At 48.2% G+C, this 25957-nt stretch overlaps 1 protein-coding gene across 2 annotated transcripts in view; it reads right to left on the bottom strand.

The window, feature by feature from the left end:
* kcnh1a (potassium voltage-gated channel, subfamily H (eag-related), member 1a) overlaps positions 1–25957 on the bottom strand; it is a 102476-nt gene that overhangs the window by 52891 nt on the left and 23628 nt on the right. For both annotated transcript variants that reach the window (XM_064317802.1, XM_064317803.1), the window contains 2 exons: positions 24923–25352; positions 1473–1672 (listed from right to left, as the gene is read on the bottom strand). In XM_064317802.1, coding sequence (XP_064173872.1) covers positions 1473–1672; positions 24923–25352 — 630 coding nt within the window. The remainder of the gene's footprint in view (positions 1–1472; positions 1673–24922; positions 25353–25957) is intronic.

Genomic DNA, 25957 nt, shown 5'->3' with positions numbered 1-25957 from the left:
CCCCCCCCCCCCCCCGCAGGCCAGAGCGGCTCGGAGCTTTCTATCGCAGGCCGCGGGACGCGTGCGTCACACGCACGTCAGACTGCGCCCCGCCCGGAACGTCCCGCCTCGGCTTCTCCAAACGCGCGTGCGTGTGATGCACGCGTCCCGCGGCCTGCGATAGTCGGGAGTCAGGAACAGCACGTTCTGGGAGTTTCGTGTTGCCGTTTCTGTCTGTGGGCAAAGTCGGCTGAAACTCCCAGCCTGTGAACCGTACCCTGGAACGGGCTCGACCCAGAACGGATTGGCTGGCTTTGCCCGAGGGGCGCAAACCCCAGTATCCATGGTTACTCTGTCTTTTACACCAAGACAGAAACTGAATTTCGCCGAACCAAATTCCAGCATATATTTAAGCTCACTGTTCAATGGAATCCCAATAGAATGATTTAAAACTAACGCTTGAAAGAGCTAAATCTTTCCATTTGAGACATGGGCTGCCTGTATCATTTTCCTTTCACACATTAAACTTCCAATTGCAGCTGTGTGTGCAGATAGCTTTTGAGCCCATATTACATTATTGAATAATACTTCATGCTTTACCGTCTGTAAAAGAACAGCCCTTTTGAGTAAACGTGTTTTTCAGTGCAAGAGCAAGACACACAGAGATTTAATAAGACCTTTAGCACATGCAAAACCAATAACATGGCTGATGATTGGCCACGGTGTTTGCTTTGCCCCAATCATTGGCTGTGTTATTCGTTTTGCCTGCGCTATAAAAGGTCTCAGCACATCTGGCCCTTAGTGCAGTGAGAACGCTGGATAAAATGGCAGCCTGCAAAACACACGAATGGTCTCTTGACCAGTCTGTTTAAATATGCTGTATGGAGCTTTTTCTTGTTACGCCATCAAGAACCAGCAAATTCAGAAAGTAAAGTGCTTTCCAGTCCCCTTGGAGTCTCTGAGAAAATCATTTAAAAATATATCTCTCATTTCCAGCTGACCCACTTCCATGTGCAGTATATCTTTAAGTTTTAAATGATTCAGATTACGTTCAAAGAGGGTTTTACTCAGGAATGCTCCAGAAAGAATATCCCCCTGAGACCTGACAGAAAAAGTATTTTATTATTTATTTCTTTTTAAAAAGAATACATAACACAAGTGTCTTGGAAATTATGGTGTTCTGAAAATATTTTCAAAACTATTATTTTATTTTTATTGAATGTCCCTTGCAGTGTAGGTTTCAGAATAGTAGTGTATATCGTTCTTAAGATTTGGACCAGAGACTCGTGTCCCCTACAGGGGGCAAAAATGAATTTCTTGTTCATAGGCGGTTATGAATAGCATTACTTGTGTTAGACCCAGTTACTGCAGAGTAAAAGTATCTGGGATGCGTGTTTGAGCCAGGTGTGCAGTGATTAAGGGAGCTCAGGTGTGCGGTGATTAAGGGAGCTCAGGTGTGCGGGGGACCGGACGTCCGGCCCACAGTTTGATACCTTTTCAGTGTCGATGCCTCGGGACATGGACCAGGTGGAGGCGATGTAGTCCATCACCCGCTCGCTCAGGCCCTTGGGCACCTGGTACAGCTTGAGGAAGTCTCGCACGCTGTTCAGCATCTCGTGGTACCTGTTGGTGTTGGCGTACATCTGCTGGAAGATGGTGGTGACGTTACCGAAGATGGTGGCGTACAGTAGAGCTGGAAAGACAAGCGGACGCACATTAATCACAGGAGAGGTGAGTGCATATGGACCGACCCTGGTAGCCCCTGCCGATGATGACTGTGATTCACACACAGATCAATAACACTGCATGCAAAACTACCTAACTGGGAACTGACTACCAACAGTAACGTGTGGACGGTGGAGGAAGAGTGACTATTCAAAGGGCTCAAGGCCTGAGGCCTTGGGTTCATAACCTCATGGTACAATAAGCCTGACAAGGCGGATGTGAGATTGATCCACCCACATCAGTTTTTATTTTATTTGTATAGCACTTTTTACAGAGAAGTGTCACTAAGACACTTTACAGAGTAACAGGGTTAGAGACAGAGCAAACAGAGCAGATACCAGGCCTGAACCCCAAATAGCATGTGATGCGCTTTGATAGTAAGAGCAATTGTCAGTTACTACTTCTGATGAATCACAAACCTGTGTGGATGAGTATCCATTTGGAAGTCAGCTACACAACACAACCACTTACCTATAACATAACGCTGGCTAAAACCAGTAGGCCCAATCAGATTGCAGGAAACCAATCTGAACAATATTCCCTCTCTAGCCAGTCTGGTCTGAGAGAGCTGTGATGTTACTAACACACTTAATAAGATCTTGCTCCAAAGAGGTTTGCGCTAATGATACATGGGATTTGCACGGTGCCTCCTGGTGGTTACTGTTGGTTTGTTCCTTCCCTCAAACGATACAGAAAGCGATTTATCGAGGGCTCTGGTGAATGTGGTTTTGGCGCAGAGCTGCTCCGCGGTGCGGCGGCCGCTGGCCGGCTTGTCGACAACAATACCAGAGACACCGCGGCAATCTGGGACCTGTCAGCCAGGACAATGGAGCGTGGGGGCCGGGAGCGGACCGGGGGGGGGACCGGCCGGCCAGCATTCTGTTCCGTTTCTCATCTGGTCTCATAATGAAGAGGGTACCGAAAGGGGGGGGGGGGGGGGGAGCCAGAGGTCAAAGAGAGGGGGAGGAAGGACCGGTATTTAATTACGGCCTAATGGAGCCGGCACCGACCGGCTTCGTCTGCATCCCAGGGTGCACTGGGGCCAATCTGCTTACCGCTTCGCGTCCCGCGCACTTCAACGGCGGCCTTATCTTGTGTGTCCCCGCCCCCCCCCCCCGCCCCCCACACACAGATAAACGCGGTTCTCTTGTATCAGATTATTTCTCCGTGCACAGGAAGGTTGGGGGTGGGGGGGGTGGCTGGGGAGGGCTGAAGGGCACTCGTACGCGTCTTATCTTAATAAAAATCGCTCCGCTCCACTCCGTTCCGCTGGAGAGCACAGCCTCGGAGGCCCAGAGCGCGCGCGCCGTCGGGTCGCTACGTCTGCCGAAGATCACGACCTCGCCCCCAGACCCTCGCACCTGAAGCCTCCCGGAGAACCAGATGCGAGCGAAATGAACATAACGCACCGTGAAGAGGAGAGAGAGGGAAACGCCGCGGCTCACTGGGGGCTGCAGGGCTGTGGGGCCGAGGGTGTGAAGTGCGTGACTCAGACTGAGTCCTGAACCGCCAACCGGGACGAATCCTCGGGATTCAGATTTCAGATTCTGCTCATTTCACTCCACAGGGCCAGTCTGTGTGCTCCTGTCCTCAAACAAAATATAGACCTAGTGGCCGAAATGAGAACAGAAACGCAGACGCATTTAACCACTGCAGCTTATAAAACAAAACTTGACAATAATGCACTGACTCGTAAACTCACAGCCGATGAACTATGCTTTAATTTGCAAAAAAAATCTCCTATGATTGCAGTCCTCTCTCCCACTGCCCACTGGCTGAGGCTGTGTGGATTTAGGCCTGCTTGATACCTGGACGGCAAACCTTCATGGAAAACCACTTTCTGCTGGAAATAGTCCAGGTTGGCTGGTAGGTGTAAAACGAATGCCCCAGTGCACTGATAGGGACACTATACTATAGGATGAGCCACATTTCTGATTAAAAGGCGTGCAGTCTTATAATCGTTACACTCGTTCGACTGATAAAAACGACTGAACTCTGTTTCCACGAGAGCTGTTGTGTGATGTTTCTCTGTCATAAAATGGCTGCTGTGATTCATACAGGTGGGTGTTGAGGTGAGTCACTGCTTTGAGATCCCGGGGTTCAGAATAAATGATCCATCACATCCACCATTTTGATCCTGTGGTTTATCAATGTAATACACAGCTGAGGTTATAACACACATCTAAAATTTATCACTGTTGAAAAGCGAGTGGAGAACCTAGATACACTTTGAAAGAAGTGTCAAGATGTAAGAAACCACAAAAAGAGAACGTGTGCAATACAGCTTTGGTAACGATGCGCAGAGCTAGCTTTAACCCTCATAGAGAACCAAATTCAGGGAATTTACACCTCTCAGTTACAGAAGAAAATTTTGGCAAAAAAAAAACACCAGTGAATATCAGAAAATAACAAAGTCCGGGCATTGCTTCACTGTTTTCCAGCGGGAGTAAGTAAACAGTTCAGTAGAGTGAACATGTTTCTGCCGTGAAAATCTAAAGGGTGATTTAGTTTTGTCAGAGAGCACTACGCGGGGGGCGGGTGGCGGGGGGGGGGTCTAAAGCAGAAGCGTGTCAGGCGTTCCCACAGAAACGCGCGCGCACTGTTTGGCATCGCACTCAGGAGCCACTTGACTTCACAGCACGCAGTTGTCAAACGGCATCACAGAAGACATTTATTACGGTACGGCGTGAAAGCGATCTGCGCTAGCACGTTAATATATTTCCCTGGGGTGGAAAGTGCTTATGTAAGCGATGACTCCTTAAACGTCCTAGCTAAAACGCGAACCATGCATTGAAATTCAGCAAAAAAAAAAAAAAAAAGTAATGGATATTTTTAATGCACGGGAAGTGGCAACAGCCCTCTCTTTTGGCTGAAATGCATTTCTTTTCCTGCTCCGACACTGCATTCGGCTGGCTCTCGAATAAAGTGAGCTTTGATAAACGGAAAGCGCTGCTGACGGGAAAGAGAAATACGTCACACAAAATCGCATAAAAATAAAGCAAGACCGACAATGCTGAAGTGGGGTGAATCCGCAGGTATAAAATATATACGCATTGGGGGACAGCATTCAACGTGTAAGATACTATATGGGATCTGCTTGCGTTGTCAACATTTTTAAGCCGAGAAAATATAGTATGGTACATGCAAAGCGTTGCAAAATTAAACTTAAATGTTGATTAGATTTCGTCCAAGGTCCTGACTGGCATTCTCTGTAGAACCCAGTAGAACTGGCTGTCACTAATACTACTGCAGTAGAGGAAAGGATGCACATGCTGCAGCTGAGTTAATTAGTCTCTGTATATGCATATACAGAACGGACATCATAGACGCTTTTCGTGTCATTAGCTAAGCGCTCTGTTCCGGCGCAAGCAAACACAGCGGAGGCTAATAGACTGGTCTGGGGCTGGTACTGCGCCTCAGCTGTGTCCACACGGCGAGAGATCGGGCGCGTGTTCATTCCCCATGTCCCACGGTTATCGGTGCCGCCGCCTCGCGCGTTAGCAGCCACAGGCCAGCCTTCCGAGGTGCGTTCACCCCCTCCGCGGGCAAAGATAAACCAGCCCTGCCGCCCAGATGAAGGCGCTGGAGGCAAACAAGCGGGGGCTTATCTGTGTGTTCAGTGGATCCCCCCCCCCTCCATCTTGGGCCGGGGGGGCAGTTAAAACGCGCCTCCTCTCCGGCTTCGTTCTTATCAAACCGTGACAGCAGCTGGGACGCCGGGCTCTAACGCGCACCTGTCACCCCGAGCAGGGGAACGGGGCCCCGCCTCTAACTAACGGTGATGTACGATGAGCACATTTACATTTCGCTGTTTAACACGCGCTCTCATTCAGGCGGACGTAAGTGCACACCTACAGGGTTAGGCGCGGGATAAGAGCCGATGCCAATTCATCTGGGTCACTACCGATAGCAGGAGTCGATACATCAGCTTTGAACGTGTAGTGAAGTGCCACAGTCAGGGCAGAGTCAGATAAAGAGTGTCCTGTTGAGAAGCATGTGGCTGAGCGGGTATAGTTTTTGGATTTAGCATACGTAGGGCTAGTGAACTCTCACGCAGATTAATGCTCATTCTATAACAGCAAACAAGGGGCACTCGAACATGGCACTGAAATACATCAGATCCCTCTATATATTTATCGAGATGTTAAGCAAATGTTCATTTCTAGATGCATGAAATAATGGTGTGCTTGGACAATGTGTTTGCATGAATTATATAATAATATTATTAATTTACACATTCTTTTTAAATTAACATGTCAAACTAAAACCTTGATCTGTATCTCCAGAAAATGTTGTTTTCAGGAACGGCAAAAAGCTATTTCTTTTTTTCCGTTCACCAGCACACCCTGGTCACAGTGGGCTTTGAAACAACTTCAGGAGTTGTTCAGTTAAGAGCCCTTTACAGTACTTCAGGTTGGACGACAGCTTTAAACGTGTATAAAAACATCAATATGACAAACAGTGCATACAGAGTTCCTGAATGACACCAATAAACAGCACACACTGATGTATATAAAACCACAAACTGCGCATATTTCTTATTGGTGCTCGTAACATTGCTTTATAAGAGCTCACACTCCAGTTCAGAAGCACAAAACAAGAACAGTCTCAAAATGGAGGTGGATGCAACCTAAGGACTGTAGATTGGCTGCACTTCAGCCAATCTTCCCTGTTCCTCCTCCAGCTCCTCCAGAGCCCAGCACCACGAGGCCCAGCTCCCAGTCTCTGCAGCGTAGGAGCGGCCCTCCTGAGGGGTTTACCAGCGGACACTTCCAAAAACACGGGAAGTCGGAGGTAAAGCGATCCAGCAACCTGCCCTAATCCCTTTTACACTGACGCCTGAGGAACACCAAATTGCTTAGCCGAGGTCAAAAGGTGGAACTGACGCGGTATCGTATGCTCTGCGGACACAGTTCGCTCCCGAGCGAAACCGGAGAGGATCTTTCGTTTTTTAAACTTAATTTACGCCTTTGGAGCAGAGCGGTTGGAGCGCGCATCGATTTCTCATCAGCCGAACGCTCGTTCATCTTCTTCCATTTGGCCCTGTCACAGAACTTAGCTCGTAATAAACCACAAAGACGTCGTTTCGTGCAGCAGACGCTTGGCGGAGGGGAAAGGCACATCAGTCACGGCACAAAGCCGCTGTACGGAAACCACCGGCGTTTTCAGTCCTTACAGTGCAGCCGATGTGCGTCTGAGCCCAGTAATGTATGACCGTGCATGTAAAACATCGCAGAACGGAACACACAATATCGATCAGCATTCTGCATCCGAGCGAGCGCGTCCCGGACTGCCAGTCTGAAAGCACACAGACGGCCGTTCAGAACTGGAGCAGGGGAAAGGGTCCCCAAACTGCGCAGGGGCTGAGTTAATCCCACAAACTGCGCAGGGGCTGAGTTAATGGATCTCTATGGGGCAGAAACTCTAGCCACCGGGACCGGGGGGAGGGGGGGGCGGGGTGCACTGAGAATGGACCTGTCACGGGCACAATGGGACAGATTTATCAAAGCCGGCCAGCCGTACGGACGGCAGCGCTGGTCCCCGAAACGAGATCAAACGCCCCGGTATGGCACAGATTAATGACCGCAGGAGGACCCGCACTCCCTGACCCCAAACATCAGTCTCAAACAGCGACGCGCACTGCGTCGGCCTGCACCCGTAGCACCTTCAGTTATGACAATATTTACTTTTTTTTTTACTAGTTTGCTATTGCACAGCTCACCGGTGCCTTCTTGCTTCCTAACAGTGTACCCAACAGTTGACTTTGACACCCCCCCAATGTTTTAGCTACGTCTCTTTTGAGGCACTACGATCTTTACTTCACTTACTTCACTCTAGTGTGTTTCTTTTGCACCTCTGCACCTTGAACTAATGCACTTGTTGTACGTCGCTCTGGATAAGAGCGTCTGCTAAATGCCTGTAATGTAATGTAATGTAAATGTCTCTGATCAGTTTATTCTGATTTTTCAGCCCTGTGATGACCTGTTTTACTGGCACTGACACACATTTAATCCTCATGTTGAGAGACAACAGCAACAGACTCCAAATGCAAATTCCACACCCAGAATGAGAGACGTGCATGGAATGTGCAGAGCAGGATTGGTCAGTGGTCGACCTCACCATTCACAAACTCACGCATTTCCATAAGCAACCAATCACATGCACACAATAAGTGCTCTCATACCCATCCAATCACATGCACACACAGCCAGTGCCTTTTTATACCAACTGACCAATCACACTTTTTGTTAGTTTTCTTGTGCATGAACTAATGATGAAAGACACACAGCTGGCCAAGAAACAATTACTCACCGAAACAATCAATTTCTTTTGCTGCCCTATAATGGGGAGGGGGGGGGGCTATGTATAAAAAGGGATGCAATTCTGACACAGATTGCCTGATAAGGATGTAAATGCCCTCAAATTAAAGCTGATGGTCTGCACTTTAACCTCATGTTCACTGTTTTATGTAAAATCCAATGTGCTGTAGTACAGAGCCAAAGCAACAAAAATTGCCATGCTCCCAGTACTTGAACTGAATGTATAAATATATGTATTTATTTACTGTCATAAGCCAATATACACAAGTCAACAGAAAGAGACAAGTCACAATCTTCCTGGAAGCACACTTTTGAAAGTCTACACGTATTCCCAATTCCCTTAGACCAGATTATAAAAATGCACAATCAATAAATACCCATAGTACTCTTACTGCATCCTGCAGTAAAAAAAACAGCAGGTTTTATACAATTTTGTCAAGCACACAGAGCGTAAGAAAGACAAAGAAGCTCTTTAAAAAGGTACAAAGAAGTGCAGCTGAGTAGGTCTTCAGTATTAAAATGTAAAAGCTGAAAAACACTGCAGTGCTGCGTCAGGTATGATGGAAGGGAAGTCAATACGCCTCACGGTGGTGATTATCATTACTGCGTGCAAAAGATATTATTACATAATCACTGTTGTGATTTATCTGAGAGAGCTGTAACCTCTTTGCAATGTATTCCGTTTGTAGATGCCTGAGGCTTTATAACAATCAGGCTTTCCTTCTTAAAGGATTTAATTGGAAAAAAAAATGCTCTCTCCCTCTCCACCTTAACCAATGTGTGGTGAGCGTTCTGGTGCAAAATGGCTGCCATGCATCACCCAGGTGGGTGCTACACATTGGTGGTGGGTGAGGTGAGTTCCCAGTCATCACTGTATAGGACTTTGAGCGTTCTGAAAAGTGCTATATAAATGCAACGATTCATTCATTCATTCAAAGAATGAGCAGCATATTCAGAGAGCTAGCCATAAATAAACGGGCGTGTTTGCAGAAGGGACACCCCAGTGTGGTCGCGCGAAGGCATACGTAGTTCTCCGTCCAGATCAATGATCATGTGACCTGGGAAAGCAGGGCTGCAAATTCCGGCTCATCGTCCACAGTCTGCTCCTCTCGTCCCTGTCAGCAGCCCAAAGGAAGAAGTATCCAAGCAGAGCTAATTAATTATTAAATTAATTAACTAATCAATTAATTGGTGAAGCCCCCGCGTCCAATAAACCACCGCGCTCGAAGGAACTGGACAGCAGGAGCGATTAGCATAAATCCATCAATGCGGTTTTGGATGAGTCAGCTTCTGGAGAGGTCAGCGCTAAGCCACAGTCCGCTACACGAAGCCCCCCCCCCCCCCCCCCCCTCAGGGGGACAGGGTTCTGTGTGCGTTAGAGACGCTGTCATGCATCAGCGCTGCTCTGAACCCCCCCTCCCCCCCGCCACCGCTTCCTCCAGCCTGGCTTCCTCCTGGCCACTTCGCGCGTGCAGGTGCTGAATTATTAATGCATTTATAATTGTCTCTTTAATCACGGGTCATTATCAAGAGTGATTTTTCTGGGGCTGTTTTTTTTTTTTTTTTTTTTTTAAAGCACCAATTAAATGAGTTTATGTTTGTATGTGTTTCGCACACCGACCACTCAGTGCACTGGGGAATAAGTGTTCTGAGACGGGTGGTTTTATGTTGCTACCACTGTTTAATAAGAACAATGTCGGTCCGACACTTTCCTAGTAGCAGATGAAGAGTATGGCATTGGATTTTCCAGAATAATTGCTAATTTTCACACCCATTTTTTCTTACTCTGCACGTATTCATATTGAAAAAGAAAAATGTGAATACAACTGAACAGACAATGAACAACTATCTCTGCATCATCTGCATAGCATGTGACCCTGAAGTGCTCAAAAAAGCAGAGAGAAATTATATTTTATGTAAAAATTGATTTGGGTCATTTTCTAAATGAACTTTGTGGACATAATTCAGATGCAATGATCCCAAATACATTAGCAGATTTCAGCCAGAAAAGAAGGTGAAAGTTCAGCATTATAAATTTAAATTGAGCTCAATGTTGCTGGCCGGTTATAAAAGTGTTATCGCCAGGAGCAAAATGTCAGAAGAGACACAGAATTCCAGAGCAAGTGGCATTAAGTGTCACAATATGATGGCCAAACAAACCCTAACGCCATTTCACAGTTTCTCACACTGAGTTTTCACGGAAAACAAGAAAGAATTCATTTGGGCGATTTCAGTATCTAGGGCTTAGAGTCTCGATCCCTGATCAAAGCAACACACTTGTGTGTGAAGTCATATGAGCATCATGGGAGATTGCCGTGGAAACGCTAGTGGGGGGGGGGGCAGGGTACTCCCATTGTATCAGGCATCAGAACATTCCCACAACCCTTTCCTGAGCTCGCATTAAAAATGCAGGCCGCATCGACACGAGCATCCTCATGCGGGTGGCGGAGTAACTACACCGAAGCCGTGTCGTAGATTAGATAAACGTCCGTCAATCGGAAACAAAATGGCATTCCATATTCCGCACGCACGGCTCGGCGGGCTGCAGGCTTGATGGTTGTTCTCTGACGCCGGCGTCGGGAGACGGTAATCTCGTTTGCGCAGGCTGGTTCGGCCGTTTCGGGTGATTGGGATGGACGTGTCGTTGTGAAGACGTCTCTGAGCGTTCCAGCATTTTTGGCCTCCTGACTCCCATTAGATGATTCGTGTTCTCGGTCCTAAAAATAAGGACCAGCGCGGACTGCCTGCGCGCTTCAGGGGGCGATACCGAGCAAAGCAATCTGGCGGGCGGTGTGTGGGAAAGCGCGCGCAAACAAACAATTCATTATTCCTGATGTGGAGATGGCTTCTCATAAATGAGGTGGTCTGAAAAAGGCTTTTTCCCCCGGGGGCTTGAATTAGGCAAACAGGGAAAAAAAATCTGCTGTCTAGTAGTTGTGCGCAGTTTGATTGCCACCAAAACACAAAATAAAAAGGTTTCTATACAGACCTGTGTAAGCACTGTAAAATTGAATTACAGCGAAAATAGCAATACAGTGCAGTGGTATTAGCCAATAATAACTGCTACTCATAGGTTATCAATATATTTAACAAATTGTACACATACAGAGTATATGTTGCTTTATTCAGCATTACTGTACAGTGCCTCAGATGATAGAACACAGTCCAGATCTTTTCTGAGACAGGTAAAATCAATGCCTCACAGAAAAGGGGATTACAGCTCTGTGTGTTTAATATGATTCCCATTTGGAAGCGTTTCTTTGTGATGGGTCGGCATGCGAGTGGCTGGAAATGGATCAGTGCACTAAATCTGCACAGAAGACTTCCCAGAATGGGTGACAGGCACCAATTATAAAGGGTGTATTACACGGAATTACATTTGCAGAGATGTGTATTCTGCAGAAATCAACTCTCGGAAGCTGGTTCTCATGTTACATTACAGTGGCATAACGTGTTCTTATGCGGAGAAATGAACAGAAGAAGAGTCTTTACTGGATTTTTACTGAAATCAGTCCTTTGCCTGCTTAAAACAGCAGGTTTCAAACAGTCGCAGGCCTGAGAAGAACTGGCTCGGCATGGCAGTTGTTTAGTTTATAACTTCCTTTTTCTTTTTTCTTTTTTTTTTTTAGGACATACATTATTTCTAGTTCTAGCTTGATGCCATTTATGTCACACACAATTGGTGCTCTCAAAGCTCTAGAAATGAGATTGAAATCAGAAAGTATATATTTTTTTTGTGTTGAAGTGTTCACATGCAGGACCCCCCCGTCCCACGTGTGTAGCCTGCCATTTCAGGCATGTGACAGAATATCTGATGACGACTTTTTTCTGTGATGTCATTTGAAGTCGCACATCAGAGGATGCGGCGCGGCGTGGTCATGTGATCCGCGCGTCATGTGATTCTCTATTCTGGCTGCGCTCTCTCTTAGGCTCCTACCATTTTTATTTATTGATTTCTTTTCCCTCTCTTTTTTTTTTGCAGGCGCTATTTTTAGATTTTGCGGTCCGCTGTAATAGTGCAGCCGTTTCCCAGCAGGCTGTTCTGCTCCTGACTGCGGGAAGCGGGACCGGTCTAATCAGGGAGCCGGGCTGGCGGGTTGGCGGATGACACCGTCTGCGCTCGGGGCTGTGGAGCCGGCGACTGCCTGTCTGTCAGGCCGCCTGCAACCCCCCCCCACCCCCCCTCACCCCCACCCCCCATTGCTGAAAACGTCTGTGAAAGGCAAGAGGACATTTCACCTGCTCTTTTTCTCTTCCTCTGCCTCTCTCCTCATTCTATTTCCCTCCCTCTCTCTAAATCCCTCTTTTCACAGAGCTCCGTTAAGGAAGATGATGGAAGGACCGCGGTGAAATCCAGCATCACGCCGGCGTCCCGTCCCGTCCCGTCCCGCCTCCCCCTCCCCTCTCCCCTCCCCTCCCCGTCCGTCCCCGTCCCCGTCCCCATCCCGTCCTGTTCCCGTGACAGAGCGTCGCTCTGAAGGGCAGGTTTGTGCAGGTTTGTTCCCCTGCCGAAGCGTCAGAAACCAGCTGAGATCAGACACCTCTGAGATCAGACACCTCTGAGATCAGCCCCCTCTGAGATCAGCCCCCTCTGAGATCAGACACCTCTGAGATCAGCAAATCCTCAGTCTAACAAACCCCAACCCAGAGGATTAGAATGAGTCTTCAGCATTTTAGCACTCTGTTCAGTATGCGCATAATGTGTGCCTGCACTTTACTTATCCTGAATGGAATCTCACAGAATCTGAACACTTTTGAGTATCATAGATGGGGAACATGCTGCCAGCATCTGTTGGGGTTTCCTGTGTGCAGGCCTTAAAAATGAAGCAATGAGGTAAATGTTTATGAACTCATGGCCAAAATGCTGAAAACGCTTTCTTCATGATAATTATGGAATATTTCACACATTTATGAGTTCAATGTTACACAAGCATTCACCAGCCACCTCTCTTTAATGGAATTTTTTATGTAAGAGGCAGTATATGAAGACTAGTAAAACGGCAAATAATTAAAAATATTAATATTATTGTCAAATGGTACATATAATGGGTTATTACATTTTCTCGAGCTGCACTCTTATAGATTATGATGTGTCTTGGTTATTATAGTGCTCAGCATTACAAATGCCACCCCTGGGAAAAAGTCACGGAATGCTATATCAAATATCGGCTGTGTTTACCGTACTATACCCTGACAAATGGAAAGAAATATCAGCCTGCAAAAAATAATAAGGCCTTTTCTGTCCCTTCAAAAGGAGTGCATTTCCTGTGTGACTGTAGAGAGGCACACGGGCAGCGAAAAAAAGGTCTTCACAAGTCACTCTCAGCAGGTCAGTCCGAGTTTCTGGGTGCATAAGATGCACCTGTGCCTAGCCACTGATCAGATTCAAATCCAGAGCATGTCCATGGAAACTGTTGCTAGGCGCCCCATGGAGAGATGAGTAGTTAGCGGGAGAGTTTCGGTTGGCAGCATGCTCTCTGCCTCATTGCTCAGCAGCGCCCCCTCTGGTCTGTGACCATCGCACACTGACTGCTCGGGGACCACAGAGTGAAAACATGACTGGCTGCACACGTTTCCTTCCTGTTTCAACAGCTTTGTACTCCAGCTTTGGAGGAGAAATGGGAAAAACAGCACTCGAGCTGCTATTGATACGCGAGACAAAAATGGGCAAAATGGCGCATTCTATTCTATGCTCAAGCAGTACGGAGGAGGAGACCACGGGAACGGGGAGCGTTTCACGAAATCCCAGCCAATTACAGGCCGCTATCGACTATTGAAAACACAAAAAATCCGCCATTCTTTGATGGCAGAGTTGGTGGCCTAGCAGAATCAGGGCAATACGGTGCGTTGACTTTGACTGTGGCGGCTGAGCGCTAACTGTACGCATGAGAACGCCTCGCTGTCAGAGCACCAGGAGAGGAAGACAGAGGACATTTCAGACAGTAATTATTACAGGCTCACACGTTCCATCCACTTCAGAGAAACTTGCTATTTATAGTCTGGCTAAGTTTGTTTATTGTGGATGGTGCTAATAATACTGCTTCACTGCATAATTGCTGTTATTTAACATAAGTAATTAAGTGAATTGTAGGCACTTTTATCCTAAAGAGCAAGGCTGCAATTTAGTTGTACAAATTCAACGAATATGGAGTAACTAGGAATAAGTCGCTCTTTGTGAATTTACCCAGTGAACTTTCGTTATGTTGAGAGGTTGATGTTGAGAGGCTGATCCCAGGTTGCAGTCAGAAAGTACCAGAGCTGGGCACTCTACAGCTTCCAAACCTTTACTGCTCTGAGCACAGCTCTGCCCAACTGAGGAACAAAATACAGAGGTAGCAATAGCATCACACACACACACATACATACATACATACACACTCACACACACACACACACACACACACACACTCTCTCTCTCACACACACACACACAATACATACAACACATACTACTAACACACTCCACACCACACACACCTCTCACCACACTCACTCAACACCACACACACACACACACACATACATAATTTCAAAGCTCTTGAATTCAGTGTGCAAGAGGAACTGCAGTATTTAATGTCAAATGATTACTCAAAACCTCTCAATCCATAAAAACTGTGACGGATTCTTCGATTTGATTGTGCGTACTTCATAAATCCGTGCAGAACAGCAAATAAAATTTACCTTTCACCGCTGCCAAACTGCCATCAGACAGTAGCCAAATCAGACTAAAGACCAAAGTTCCTACCAGCATAATAAGGAGATTAAAACAATGCACCCTACAAATACACACAGCACCTCTGCATGCTCATCTGAAGATATGCTGTAATGACTGCAGGTCTTAGGTGTGTATTTGTGCGTAGTGCAGTGCAGTGCTCTGTCCCTCTGGAACTGAATGCTGACTGTGCCCATGCCAAATATGGATTTCTGATTCCTGGCCACATACATAATTCCGACAGTAATGGAGATTACAGTCAAAAACCAACTGAAATACAGCACTGCAGACTGCCTACAGTAATGGGGATTACAGTAAGAAACCCCACTGAAATACAGCACTGCAGACTGCCTACAGTAATGGGGATTACAGTAAGAAACCCCACTGAAATACAGCACTGCAGACTGCCTACAGTAATGGAGATTACAGTCAAAAACCCACTGAAATACAGCACTGCAGACTGCCTACAGTAATGGGGATTACAGTAAGAAACCCCACTGAAATACAGCACTGCAGACTGCCTACAGTAATGGGGATTACAGTAAGAAACCCCACTGAAATACAGCACTGCACACTGCCTACAGTAATGGGGATTACAGTAAGAAACCCCACTGAAATACAGCACTGCAGACTCTCCTACAGTAATGGAGATTACAGTAAGAAACCCCACTGAAATACAGCACTGCAGACTGCCTACAGTAATGGGGATTACAGTAAGAAAACCCACTGAAATACAGCACTGCAGACTGCCTACAGTAATGGAGATTACAGTAAGAAACCCCACTGAAATACAGCACTGCAGACTGCCTACGGTAATGGAGATTACAGTAAGAAACCCCACTGAAATACTGCTGGACTGAAGTGTGGGATGGGTCACGGGTCTCAGAATAAGTCGGTAGCGTGTGGACAGGGTCTGAAATGCGGGGCTGTCCCAGGAGAAACAGGACGTCTGGCCCCCCTACGCAGGGACGGAGGGTTTTAAGCATCGGGGTATCCCCCCTCCCCCTCCCTCCCCTCCTCACTGTCATCGGACCATCGCGGGGAGGGCGAAGCTGAAATGGCGCTGTCCTCACAGCACCCCAGGGCCGCAGTGCCCCGGTCAATGTCGCCCGGTCGCCCTGGAAACGGTGATGGCGAAAGTGCACGTGACCGGGAGCCCGGAAACCCTGGGCTGACCCGTCGCCGTGGGCGACCAGCGGAGCGCTCGGCGTCCTATCACTGCCTCCCGCCCGGACGCAAACCTGTCATCGTACGTGGCGGTGACCCCCCCCCCCCAGGAAAGACTGCAGGGCCCCGCTGCGCTTACAGGCCCCGCTAATTTGGCCCCAGCGGGGCTCCTGTCACACGCTCTTAAGGGTCTGGAGCACCGGGCAGCAGAACCCTGGGGTCCCGCTGTGACCCCGATCCTGAGAGGCACGGCCCGCCCCATCGGGGGGCGCGGAGCTCATATCACACGCCCGTGTGGGGCGACCGAAACCTGGACGCGCGAAACCAGGAGGCCTGACAGCTGTGCGGTACGGGACGGGACCGCTCCACTGGGAAACGTGCGCTCTGGAAGAGAAGATAACGACCCGGACGAGGCGCACTGCAGGCGCACTGCAGGCATAATGATGAATACATTTCACAGCAGGGCATTTTTAGAAAAGCAGCATGAACGCATATGTTTGTCAAAATCTAAGTGCTGCAATATTTTGATAAATGTTTGATACATATTTGATGGATTTAATATACATTTGATGTATTTAATTTCAGTATGATTGCAGCTCATTTTGTTTTCATCAGGGAAAGAGTCAAGAGTGGCATCAGCAATGATTACATCTGTGAGCAGAACAGCACTGAAAAAGCACCACTTCCTGCTTAGTTCTGCGTGTCATTACATCACATGATCAAGCTAAGTACAGCGGGACGAACACAACAGTTACACAACGGATTCACCGTTTGTTCTGCTGAAGGGCTCATGTCAACACGTACCTGTTAATAAACAGGTTCACGGTGGGGGGAAAAAAAACGAAAAAAATAAAATGCAAGCTACGAGTGAATTAACTCTTCGTGTTCCTGTAGAAATCTCTCCAGCTCGGGAGGGGATGAAACGAGCCTGTCCACCGGCGAGCCGGGGGCACACCCCGCCCCACCCACACCCCCCATGCCCCCACCCCCATCACCCCCCCCCGTCATCCCCCCCGTCGCCCCTGTCCCTGAGATGACTTCTGCTGCGGTCCCCGCAAGCCGCCGGGCGTTCGCCCTTGCTGTAACGCCCTGCCGCCTTTTTGTGCCAGCACTCGGCGAGAGATGCTAACGTGATGCTAACGTGATGCGAAGGGGCTCATAAACGCACAGTGTGTCCAGCGCTGCCCGCAGACGGGGGGGCACAGTCCTGCACTGACAGAGATCCACAAGCTGTCCGTCGGCATGGGGACGAGGCAAACGGACTGTCAGAGTCGGAGCTTGAGGGGACAGAACGGTCGAAACTGACGTTTGACAGCAGTGGGGACCGCAGCCTGTTCTCTGGGTATGCTGCGTGTGTGTGTGTGTGTGTGTGTGTGTGTGTGTGTGTGTGTGTGCGCGCTGCACTCTGGATATGCCGCGTGTGTGTTTGTGTGTGTGTGTGTTTGTGTGTCCTGCGCTGTGGATATGCTGCGTGTGTGTGTGTGTGCGCGCTGCACTCTGGATATGCTGCGTGTGTGTGTGTGTGTGTGTGTGTGTGTGTGTTGTGTGTGTGGCTGCTCTGGGATATGCTGCGTGTGGTTGTGTGGCGTAATCTGAAGCCGTTTTGGTCCTGCTCATGGCTATGCTGCTGTGTGTGGTGAGAGTGGCTTATTGAATGGTGGGGACCCCGTAATGCTCTTCCATCTACACCAGCGCCAGCACTCTGTTGCTGCTTTTGGTGCCTGCCCTGATAGCTCTGTGTCTGTGTCCTGCCGAAACCTTGGGTCAACCGCCTTTTGCCACAACAACTGAGTCTGCTCAGTCACAACATATAACATGGCAGAAGAGCAAATAGGAGCACACTACACCATGCACAAAAGCTGTCCCAACACAAAACACACACACACACATGCCTCACACACACATCAGCACACACACACACCAACACACACACACACACACCACCACACCACACACAAAATGCAGGCACACACACACATGCACAAGCACACACACGCAGGCATTCACACACACACACACATACACACACACATGCTCATGCACGCACACTCAGACACATGCATGTGCACCCACCCACAAGCACGCTCTCATGCACACAACTACCTGAAACTTTGTCGGCTGAACTAAGGCATGTCTAGAAAAAAAAAGACAGCATGGTGTTCTGTATGCGACAGAGTAGGAGGACGAGGTACATACAGTTCTGTTTCTAGAAATAGTAATGTCATCTATTTTAAGGTCAACAACAAAAAAATTATAAAATGGGTGTTTTTGTCCTGATTTTACAATTCTATCCATGTAGGCAGAATATTTTTATATCCAATGTGGCTATGGAATATTGCATTTTATATTATACTCAATATATATAATATATAATATACTCAGCCACTTGATGAGACTTGTTCATAACTGCGAAGCAAATGTATTGTTTTGAGGAGAGCTCCATTTGCGGCAGATTGCAGAAGACCACTACAGTGCACCTGCAGGTATTGTGAAGTACTTCACTAACAGCTTTGAGTGATGCTAAAATTCTCATCATTATGTGCACTTTTAACATGGGAAGATAATTGCACGACCATCATTAATATTAATGTGTGGAAGATCTGAACTGAAACACAAATGCAAATGAATATGACCAGCAAAATGATTCCATCAGTCCCTCTGAAGCGTAATTATCATAACAACCATTAAGATAACAACACTAAGTAGGGAGAGAATTGCTCAGAAATATATTCTATGATTTCGCTGTTGCTGATGAGCAAAAGCTAAAACACCGACCCATAATGCCTCAGTCTGGAAAAAAACAACCCATAACGACCCATAATGCCTCAGACTGGGAAAAAAAACAACCAGCGTTTGTCTTGCATCACCTGGTTACAACTGTCATTGTCAACAACAGAAATACATTGCAATCCCAACAATTATATTTAGCTCTCTCTCTTGGTGACATTTGGACGTTCCCAGAAGAACTGTGTTGAACTCTTTTCTGTGGCATAAATGCAAGTGTGACAATGCTTAAACTGAACAAAACAACATCGGAAGACAAATTGTTCCAACATTAAACTGTGGGAATATAACTGCTTTATATGTTTTTGAATAATGTGTTTTTATGTTAAAACCAAAAAACAAACAAAAAAACACCACTTTAAAAATTCACTGTCAGTTGTTATGGCCCAAATGATTATTATGAGGAAGATCATCTACCAATAATAACTTGGTTCACCGCAAGACAGTTAAATGTAAATGAAAAAGTCCTAAATACTATAAACAGTGCAACACACCAGCCAGCTTGAACAATATTGTATACACAAATGCATATGAACACACACATTCATGCACACAAGCACGCACACACACACACACACAAACTGGACATAATACTGAGGAGGGTTAAGGAAAGGGAAAATCAGATATTTCAAAGCATTGATTATTCTCTAAGGTGCACATTCTAACACCCCGATCCCCACAGGTGTCACAGACATGGCGATCAGCTTTAAATGAAAAAAACATGATGCACAGGTTCACAGTCCATAGTGTTCCACCCCTGGGGGATTCTGGGGGTGTGGCTTTAGATCAGCAGGGCGGGGCTCTTGTGCTGTGCTCCTCCCCCGATTGTGTCTGCTGATTAGGCTGGCAGATTCAGGTGGGGATCATTGGAAGGAGGGTAAATGTCCTGTCCTGTCCTGCATGTCTCCCTCTCTTTCTCTCCCCCCTCCTTCTCCCTCCTTCCCTCTCTCCTTCTCCGCCCACTCTCTCCATCACTCACTCTCTCTGTTTCTCTCTCTGCTCCTGATGAGCTGTTGGGTTTTTTGTTTTTTTTGGGGGGCTGTATTATTCATTAGAGTTTTTGTTATTTTTGTATGTATTTTATGTTAGATTGCAGGCTGGCCGCCTTGTTTCATTGTAGTTCCCATCAGTGTCTTGGGTCCGATCTCTGCTTTTTTGTTCATTTTATTTATCTCCTGCCCAGCCTGTTTTCTGTTCTTTGTTCTTTTGATTCTTTTTAAAATGTAAATGAGCTTCCTTTTTTTCCGGCCGAATTGCGAGCCCTGTCTGTCCTGGGTTTTGGCGGTTTTGGTGGTTTTGGTGGTTTGGGAGGTTTTGGCGGTTTTGGTGGTTTGGGAGGTTTTGGTGGTTTGGGAGGTTTTGGTGGTTTTGGCAGTTTTGGTGGTTTTGGTGGTTTGGGCGGTTTTGGTGGTTTTGGCAGTTTTGGCGGTTTTGGTGGTTTGGGCGGTTTTGGTGGTTTTGGCGGTTTTGGTGGTTTGGGAGGTTTTGGTGGTTTTGGCAGTTTTGGTGGTTTTGGTGGTTTGGGCGGTTTTGGTGGTTTTGGCAGTTTTGGTGGTTTGGGCGGTTTTGGCAGTTTTGGCAGTTTTGGTGGTTTGGGTGGTTTTGGCGGTTTGGGCGGTTTTGGCGGTTTGGGCAGTTTTGGTGGTTTGGGCGGCTCTGGCGGCTCTGGCGGGGCACGCTGGCTGCGTCTGAGAGGCTTGTCCCGGATTGGACCGGAGCCCCGTTTTTAATCACCCCATTTTTTTTAGCATTCGGTTAATCCCTCCTAAAATACGTCACTTTGTTTTGCTCTGTGACGTGTTTTAGTGTGAAATGTAAAAAGCGTGGACAGACAAACTCCCTGCTGCTGAACTCAGGAGACCAGAGATGGAGTGCACAGAAGGGGTGGATTAGTCTGAGGATGATTCAGTTTTGCGTTTAAATGAGCTTTCAGGGGAGTGATGTATGCTGGGACATGGTGTTCCTGCATCTTTAATGATTTTACTAACATTAGTTTAATGTTAGTAAAAACATTTACATGGTTTCCCCCTTTTAAGGAAAAAAATAGTTTTGAAAGCAGAGTTTTGAAAGCAGCCACTTCTCTTGCTTGGCCTAAGGGGGTCTGGGCGTTGCTGTTTAAAGGTGTACGGACTGGTCTGGCTCAGGAAGCTTATTCTACTTTGTCAGGACAGGGTCCTGATTCTGAGGCAATTTAAAGGTCATAGGAGCCGGTACCTGAAGCTGAGGTACGCCAGGAATCACAGTAGTGCACGTGAAGCAGGAATCGCAGTAGTGCACGTGAGGTACCCCAGGAATCACAGCAGTGCACGTGAGCTATGCCAGGAATCGCAGCAGTGCACGTGCGGTACCCCAGGAATCGCAGCAGTGCACGTGAGGTACCCCAGGAATCGCAGCAGTGCACGTGAGGATGTGAGGTACGTTATGGTGTCCCAGCCTTTTACTGCACGTTCATGGAGAGCAAAAGGCAGCAAAAACAAGAGAGAGAAAGATTCCTGGAGCAAGAACTGCAGACAACATTCCCAGGTGTGTCAATGTGCTTATTATACATGCTAATGCATGCTACTTTATGGAAAACTACTGTGCACTAGCCTCTGTGTAATGCTAAAATGTACTAAATAGTGTATGATTCTGCAGTAATCTACCTACTGTATAACACTACCATTCACTACCCTGCAAGCCCAGCTGAGTCTTTAACCAATCAGAGGAGTTTTGTGCAAATCAAGATTCAGGACCTCATTTGCCTTTTTCATTACCAGCAATTAAGCTGGTAATGAAAAGCAACTGCACCTGTCATTGGAGCGTCTTCATTTGCCTAATCTACTGACTCATAAGCACATAAACAGGACCCAGCGAACAGGGGGCTGGGTCATCAAACACAGCCCTGCCCACGACCCAGCGAACAGGGGGCTGGGTCATCAAACACAGCCCTGCCCACGACCCAGCGAACAGGGGGCTGGGGTTGAAATGCATAGACCCCAAGAAATGCCCCCCTTTAGGGGGGTCTGGGAATTAGAAATTATTTAAAAGAACAGCTGTGAAATAATCCGTTGCGGAGAATTCTATGGGGAAAGTACGACTGATCAGTATATCCCAGTCACAACATGAAACACCCATCTTTATTTTATGAAACTATTTTCATGATATTTCATCATCATGTTGTATTATTGGGCGGGTTATTTGGCCTGCCTTGTAATTTGAGGAGGGGCTGTACCCCCCATTGTTTCCCCATAAATTACACCCTTTGTCACACTCTCCTTTTAACAAACACTAATTAAAATGGCCGCTCTTTCTTCCTGCATGCGCGATATAGAAGGCCACACGTTGATGCTCTGACCACAGAGACGAGGCTCACAGCCACCCACTGCCCTCCCCCAGGGGTGCCTTCTCACCGTAGATCAATGGCGGTTCATTGGTCAGCCTGACTGCCAATCAATTTGTGACCGCCTGCAACGTTCATAAAAACGTTGACACACTACGAGCTAGGGTCCACTAAAACGGCTGGTGACTCATGGTCAGATTATTCTCTGAAAGACTTTAACCCTTGAGAGAGCAGTTAAATGACTACAGATTCCTGACCCTTTGGCTAGAAGCATCGATTTTCACCAGTATCCAGAAAAATACTCTCTGACAATTCTCTCAGGAGTCTGAATTCTACAGCCTTGGAACTTCACTCCCTTCAATGGTGGAAATGAGTAAATCCAGTAAATATCTTGTTGGGAAATATTTGTGCTTAATAGTCTGTGACATAACTTTGAAATGATACTGCTGATAAAAGCTGATAGTAATCATAAGAATATGAAAGGTTTTATCCATGAGTGTGTCCAGACTTTACAGCAGTAAGATAACAGTGTCTGTCAATAAATAATAACAAATAGTGTTTTTATAAATCTGTATATTTTGAATCTTGATAACTTGTTCCATTCAACTTTCACAAATTCCTGTTGGCCAGAATCTGATTTTTGCCAGTGTTCTTCCCCAGCTGAGTAGGGTCCATTAGACTGTGAGAAAAACTACAGCGCACAGAAATCTGATATGGGCACGGCCGCCATTTCAGTTTCCCGTCAGGTTCGACAGGTGGCGCTGTGCTCTCGGGGCGGTGCGAGCGGAGGAGCCGATACGACTTTGAGTCAGGGAGCTCGTTAGCTTGGCTCTTCCCCGCGCACAGACAGCATTGTGTGTGTGAAATGTCATCGCTAGCTTTTAGCACAGCTGGCTCCATTGTGAAGCCGCCGGGCGCTAGCCGCGGCTGTTATCGGGAGAGGTTAGCTCAGGACAGGCGCTCGGTGGGCAGTACCAGGGACAGACAATGGGGAGGAATATTCCAATCGCGAAACCCTCTGTTCACTCAGACACAGGCTCACTGCTGCACCGATCTCATCATCCACAGGGCTGAGTGGGTACTGGGTCTTTTACACCAGACCCCCCAGGGGAGGATGGGCCCCCCAGGGGAGGACGAGCTCCCCTCTGTAGCCGATCTCCTCCCGAGATTTCTTACCCTTGGGGGAGTTTTTCTCTCTACCCTTTGAGGGTTTTTCTCCCCCTGGGGAGTTTATACCTCACTTTCAGGCCTGGTTTCTGCCCAGTGTTCCTTCTGTCTCTCTGTAAAGCACCTTTGTTCCCATAATTGGAATCGAATTGAATGTCTCCAGGACTGAGCGTGAGGTGCGGCATCCTTTCATTTGTGGCTTGACCTCAGTGTAACAGATCCAATTGTCCAAAAGCTTGTGCTCACTCAAGATGTTCCAAGCAGGGCACAGCATGTTAATTGTATTTACAGGTTTGGTTCCCTAACTGCTACACTGCACTACCATGCTATGTTATGAGCAGCCCTCATATCCAAAAATAATGCCTCCGCAGTGCATTGAGCGGATGGCTAAAGCACAGGTTCCAGATTTGGTTCACGACCAGTGTCTTTGTCATAAGAATCATATGCAGTGTATTTCAGAGACCCTAACGCTGCCCATAAATAGGCTCTAACCGAATCGCGTTCTTCACTTTTCAACCACAAGGGCTTTCTTTGACTTCCGTGTCTGAAACATCTGCAGACAGATGCTCCTTTCAGAGCTGCCACGCCCTCGCTCTGTAACGACAGGCTGATCCTGCTGCTCCTTTCAGAGCTGCCACGCCCTCGCTCTGTAACGATAGGCTGATCCTGCTGCTCCTTTCAGAGCTGCCACGCCCTCGCTCTGTAACGACACGCTGATCCTTCTGCTCCTTTCAGAGCTGCCACGCCTCGCTCTGTAACGACACGCTGATCCTTCTGCTCCTTTCAGAGCTGCCACGCCCTCGCTCTGTAACGACACGCTGATCCTGCTGCTCCTTTCAGAGCTGCCACGCCCTCGCTCTGTAACGATAGGCTGATCCTGCTGCTCCTTTCAGAGCTGCCACGCCCTCGCTCTGTAACGACACGCTGATCCTTCTGCTCCTTTCAGAGCTGCCACGCCCTCGCTCTGTAATGACGCGCTGATCCTGCTGCTCCTTTCAGAGCTGCCACGCCCTCTCTCTGTAACGACGCGCTGATCCTGCTGCTCCTTTCAGAGCTGCCACGCCCTCTCTCTGTAACGACAGGCTGATCCTGCTGCTCCTTTCAGAGCTGCCACGCCCTCGCTCTGTAACGACACGCTGATCCTGCTGCTCCTTTCAGAGCTGCCACGCCCTCGCTCTGTGATGACAGGCTGATCCTGCTGCTCCTTTCAGAGCTGCCACGCCCTCGCTCTGTAACGACAGGCTGATCCTGCTGCTCCTTTCAGAGCTGCCACGCCCTCGCTCTGTAACGACAGGCTGATCCTGCTGCTCCTTTCAGAGCTGCCACGCCCTTGCTCTGTAACGACACGCTGACCCTGCCTCGGCGAGCCGCAGGGTGTGCTGGGATACGCTCCACCAGCAGCCCGCTCACACTGCGTAAACAACGGCACTAATTGATCAATTAAGTGCTGGACAGCGATGGGGATCTGAAAAGCCCGCGGCGGCCTGAGGGCAGGAGTTAATCCCGCCATAATGACGGGAGCTTTAATGTGTTTCTCAAGCTCGGAATGAACGGCCACAGATTCCGCAGACTAACCAGATGCTCAACTCCGTATTTTTAACACTGAGAATTCTGTCTGCCTGCGGCTGAAGCCGTCTCATTCCGGTTCGGCGGATCTGAAAATGGGAAAGTTGAGCATCCGGCGAGTTCTGCAGTGAAGAGCCGTCAGGAAGAAAGAGGCGGGGCTTAAACAAAACAGGACCTACTCACAGCCAATCATCATCATGGCCACGGCGAATATCTTCTCCCCGTCGGTGGTGGGGGCGATGTTTCCGAAGCCGATGCTGGTCAGGCTGGTCATGGTGAAGTACAGGGAGGAGATGTAGACCGTGTCCTTGCTGGGCCCCCCCTCCCACTTCTCCGAGCCGCTGAGGTTGAAGCGGTACGGCGAGCCCGTGGTCTCGCCCAGCGTGTACAGCCAGCTGTCCGTGCGCACCGTGTTGTTGTCCTCGTCGATGACCTCGTACTCCCCGATGCTGTACCAGATGCAGGCCAGCCAATGAGCGGCCAGCCCGAACACGCACACCAGCAGCACCAGCACCGCCGCCCCGTACTCAATGTAGTGGTCCAGCTTCCGAGCCACCCGGCCCAGACGCAGCAGCCGAACCACCTTCAGCGAGCTGAAGAGACTGCTGATGCCCTGAGAGGGGGGGATGGGGGAGAGAGGGGGGCAGGGAGGGGGAGAAAGAGAGAGAGAGAGGGAGGGGGGAGAGAGGCGAGAGAGACATTAATTGCTGATCTTCCTGAAGTAAAAGTACTCTCATTCTCATGGAACACACAGTGACACATACAGGCTTATACAGCAATAGCACATCCCCAATCACAATGTGACGTACTGATATGCAGTGAGGAGAGGTGCAGATCTGAATTTGGTTGAGTATACACACACACAGCCTCTTAGGTGCTGAGCTGGGAGACGTGTGACAGCAGAATGATAAGGTGCACACACCGTTAATTCTCCCAAAATAAACTATTGTCCAAATGTCTGTTTTATAAATGGCTGACCCTGACTGCCCGTAGTGGCTGTCAGTGGCTGTCAGTGGCTGTCAGTGGCTGAAAGGCCGTGCTCCTTCAGCGCCGAGCCCAGGCCTGAGCAGGGCTGCTTTCTCTGAGGCCCTGGAGTCCTCGGCCGAGCAGTCAGGAGCTCCTCGCGGTTTCCATGGGGACAGGTTAAGCCCACTTTCTTTCTGACTGTAGTCCCATCTGCTGGGGACAGCGATGCCAGGGCCCCCTAACGGTCCTACA

This window comes from Anguilla rostrata, chromosome 18, assembly GCF_018555375.3.
Source record: "Anguilla rostrata isolate EN2019 chromosome 18, ASM1855537v3, whole genome shotgun sequence".
NCBI lineage: Eukaryota > Metazoa > Chordata > Actinopteri > Anguilliformes > Anguillidae > Anguilla > Anguilla rostrata.
Note: the sequence above shows the minus strand (reverse complement) of the source record. Positions and strands in the feature narration are given on the sequence as shown.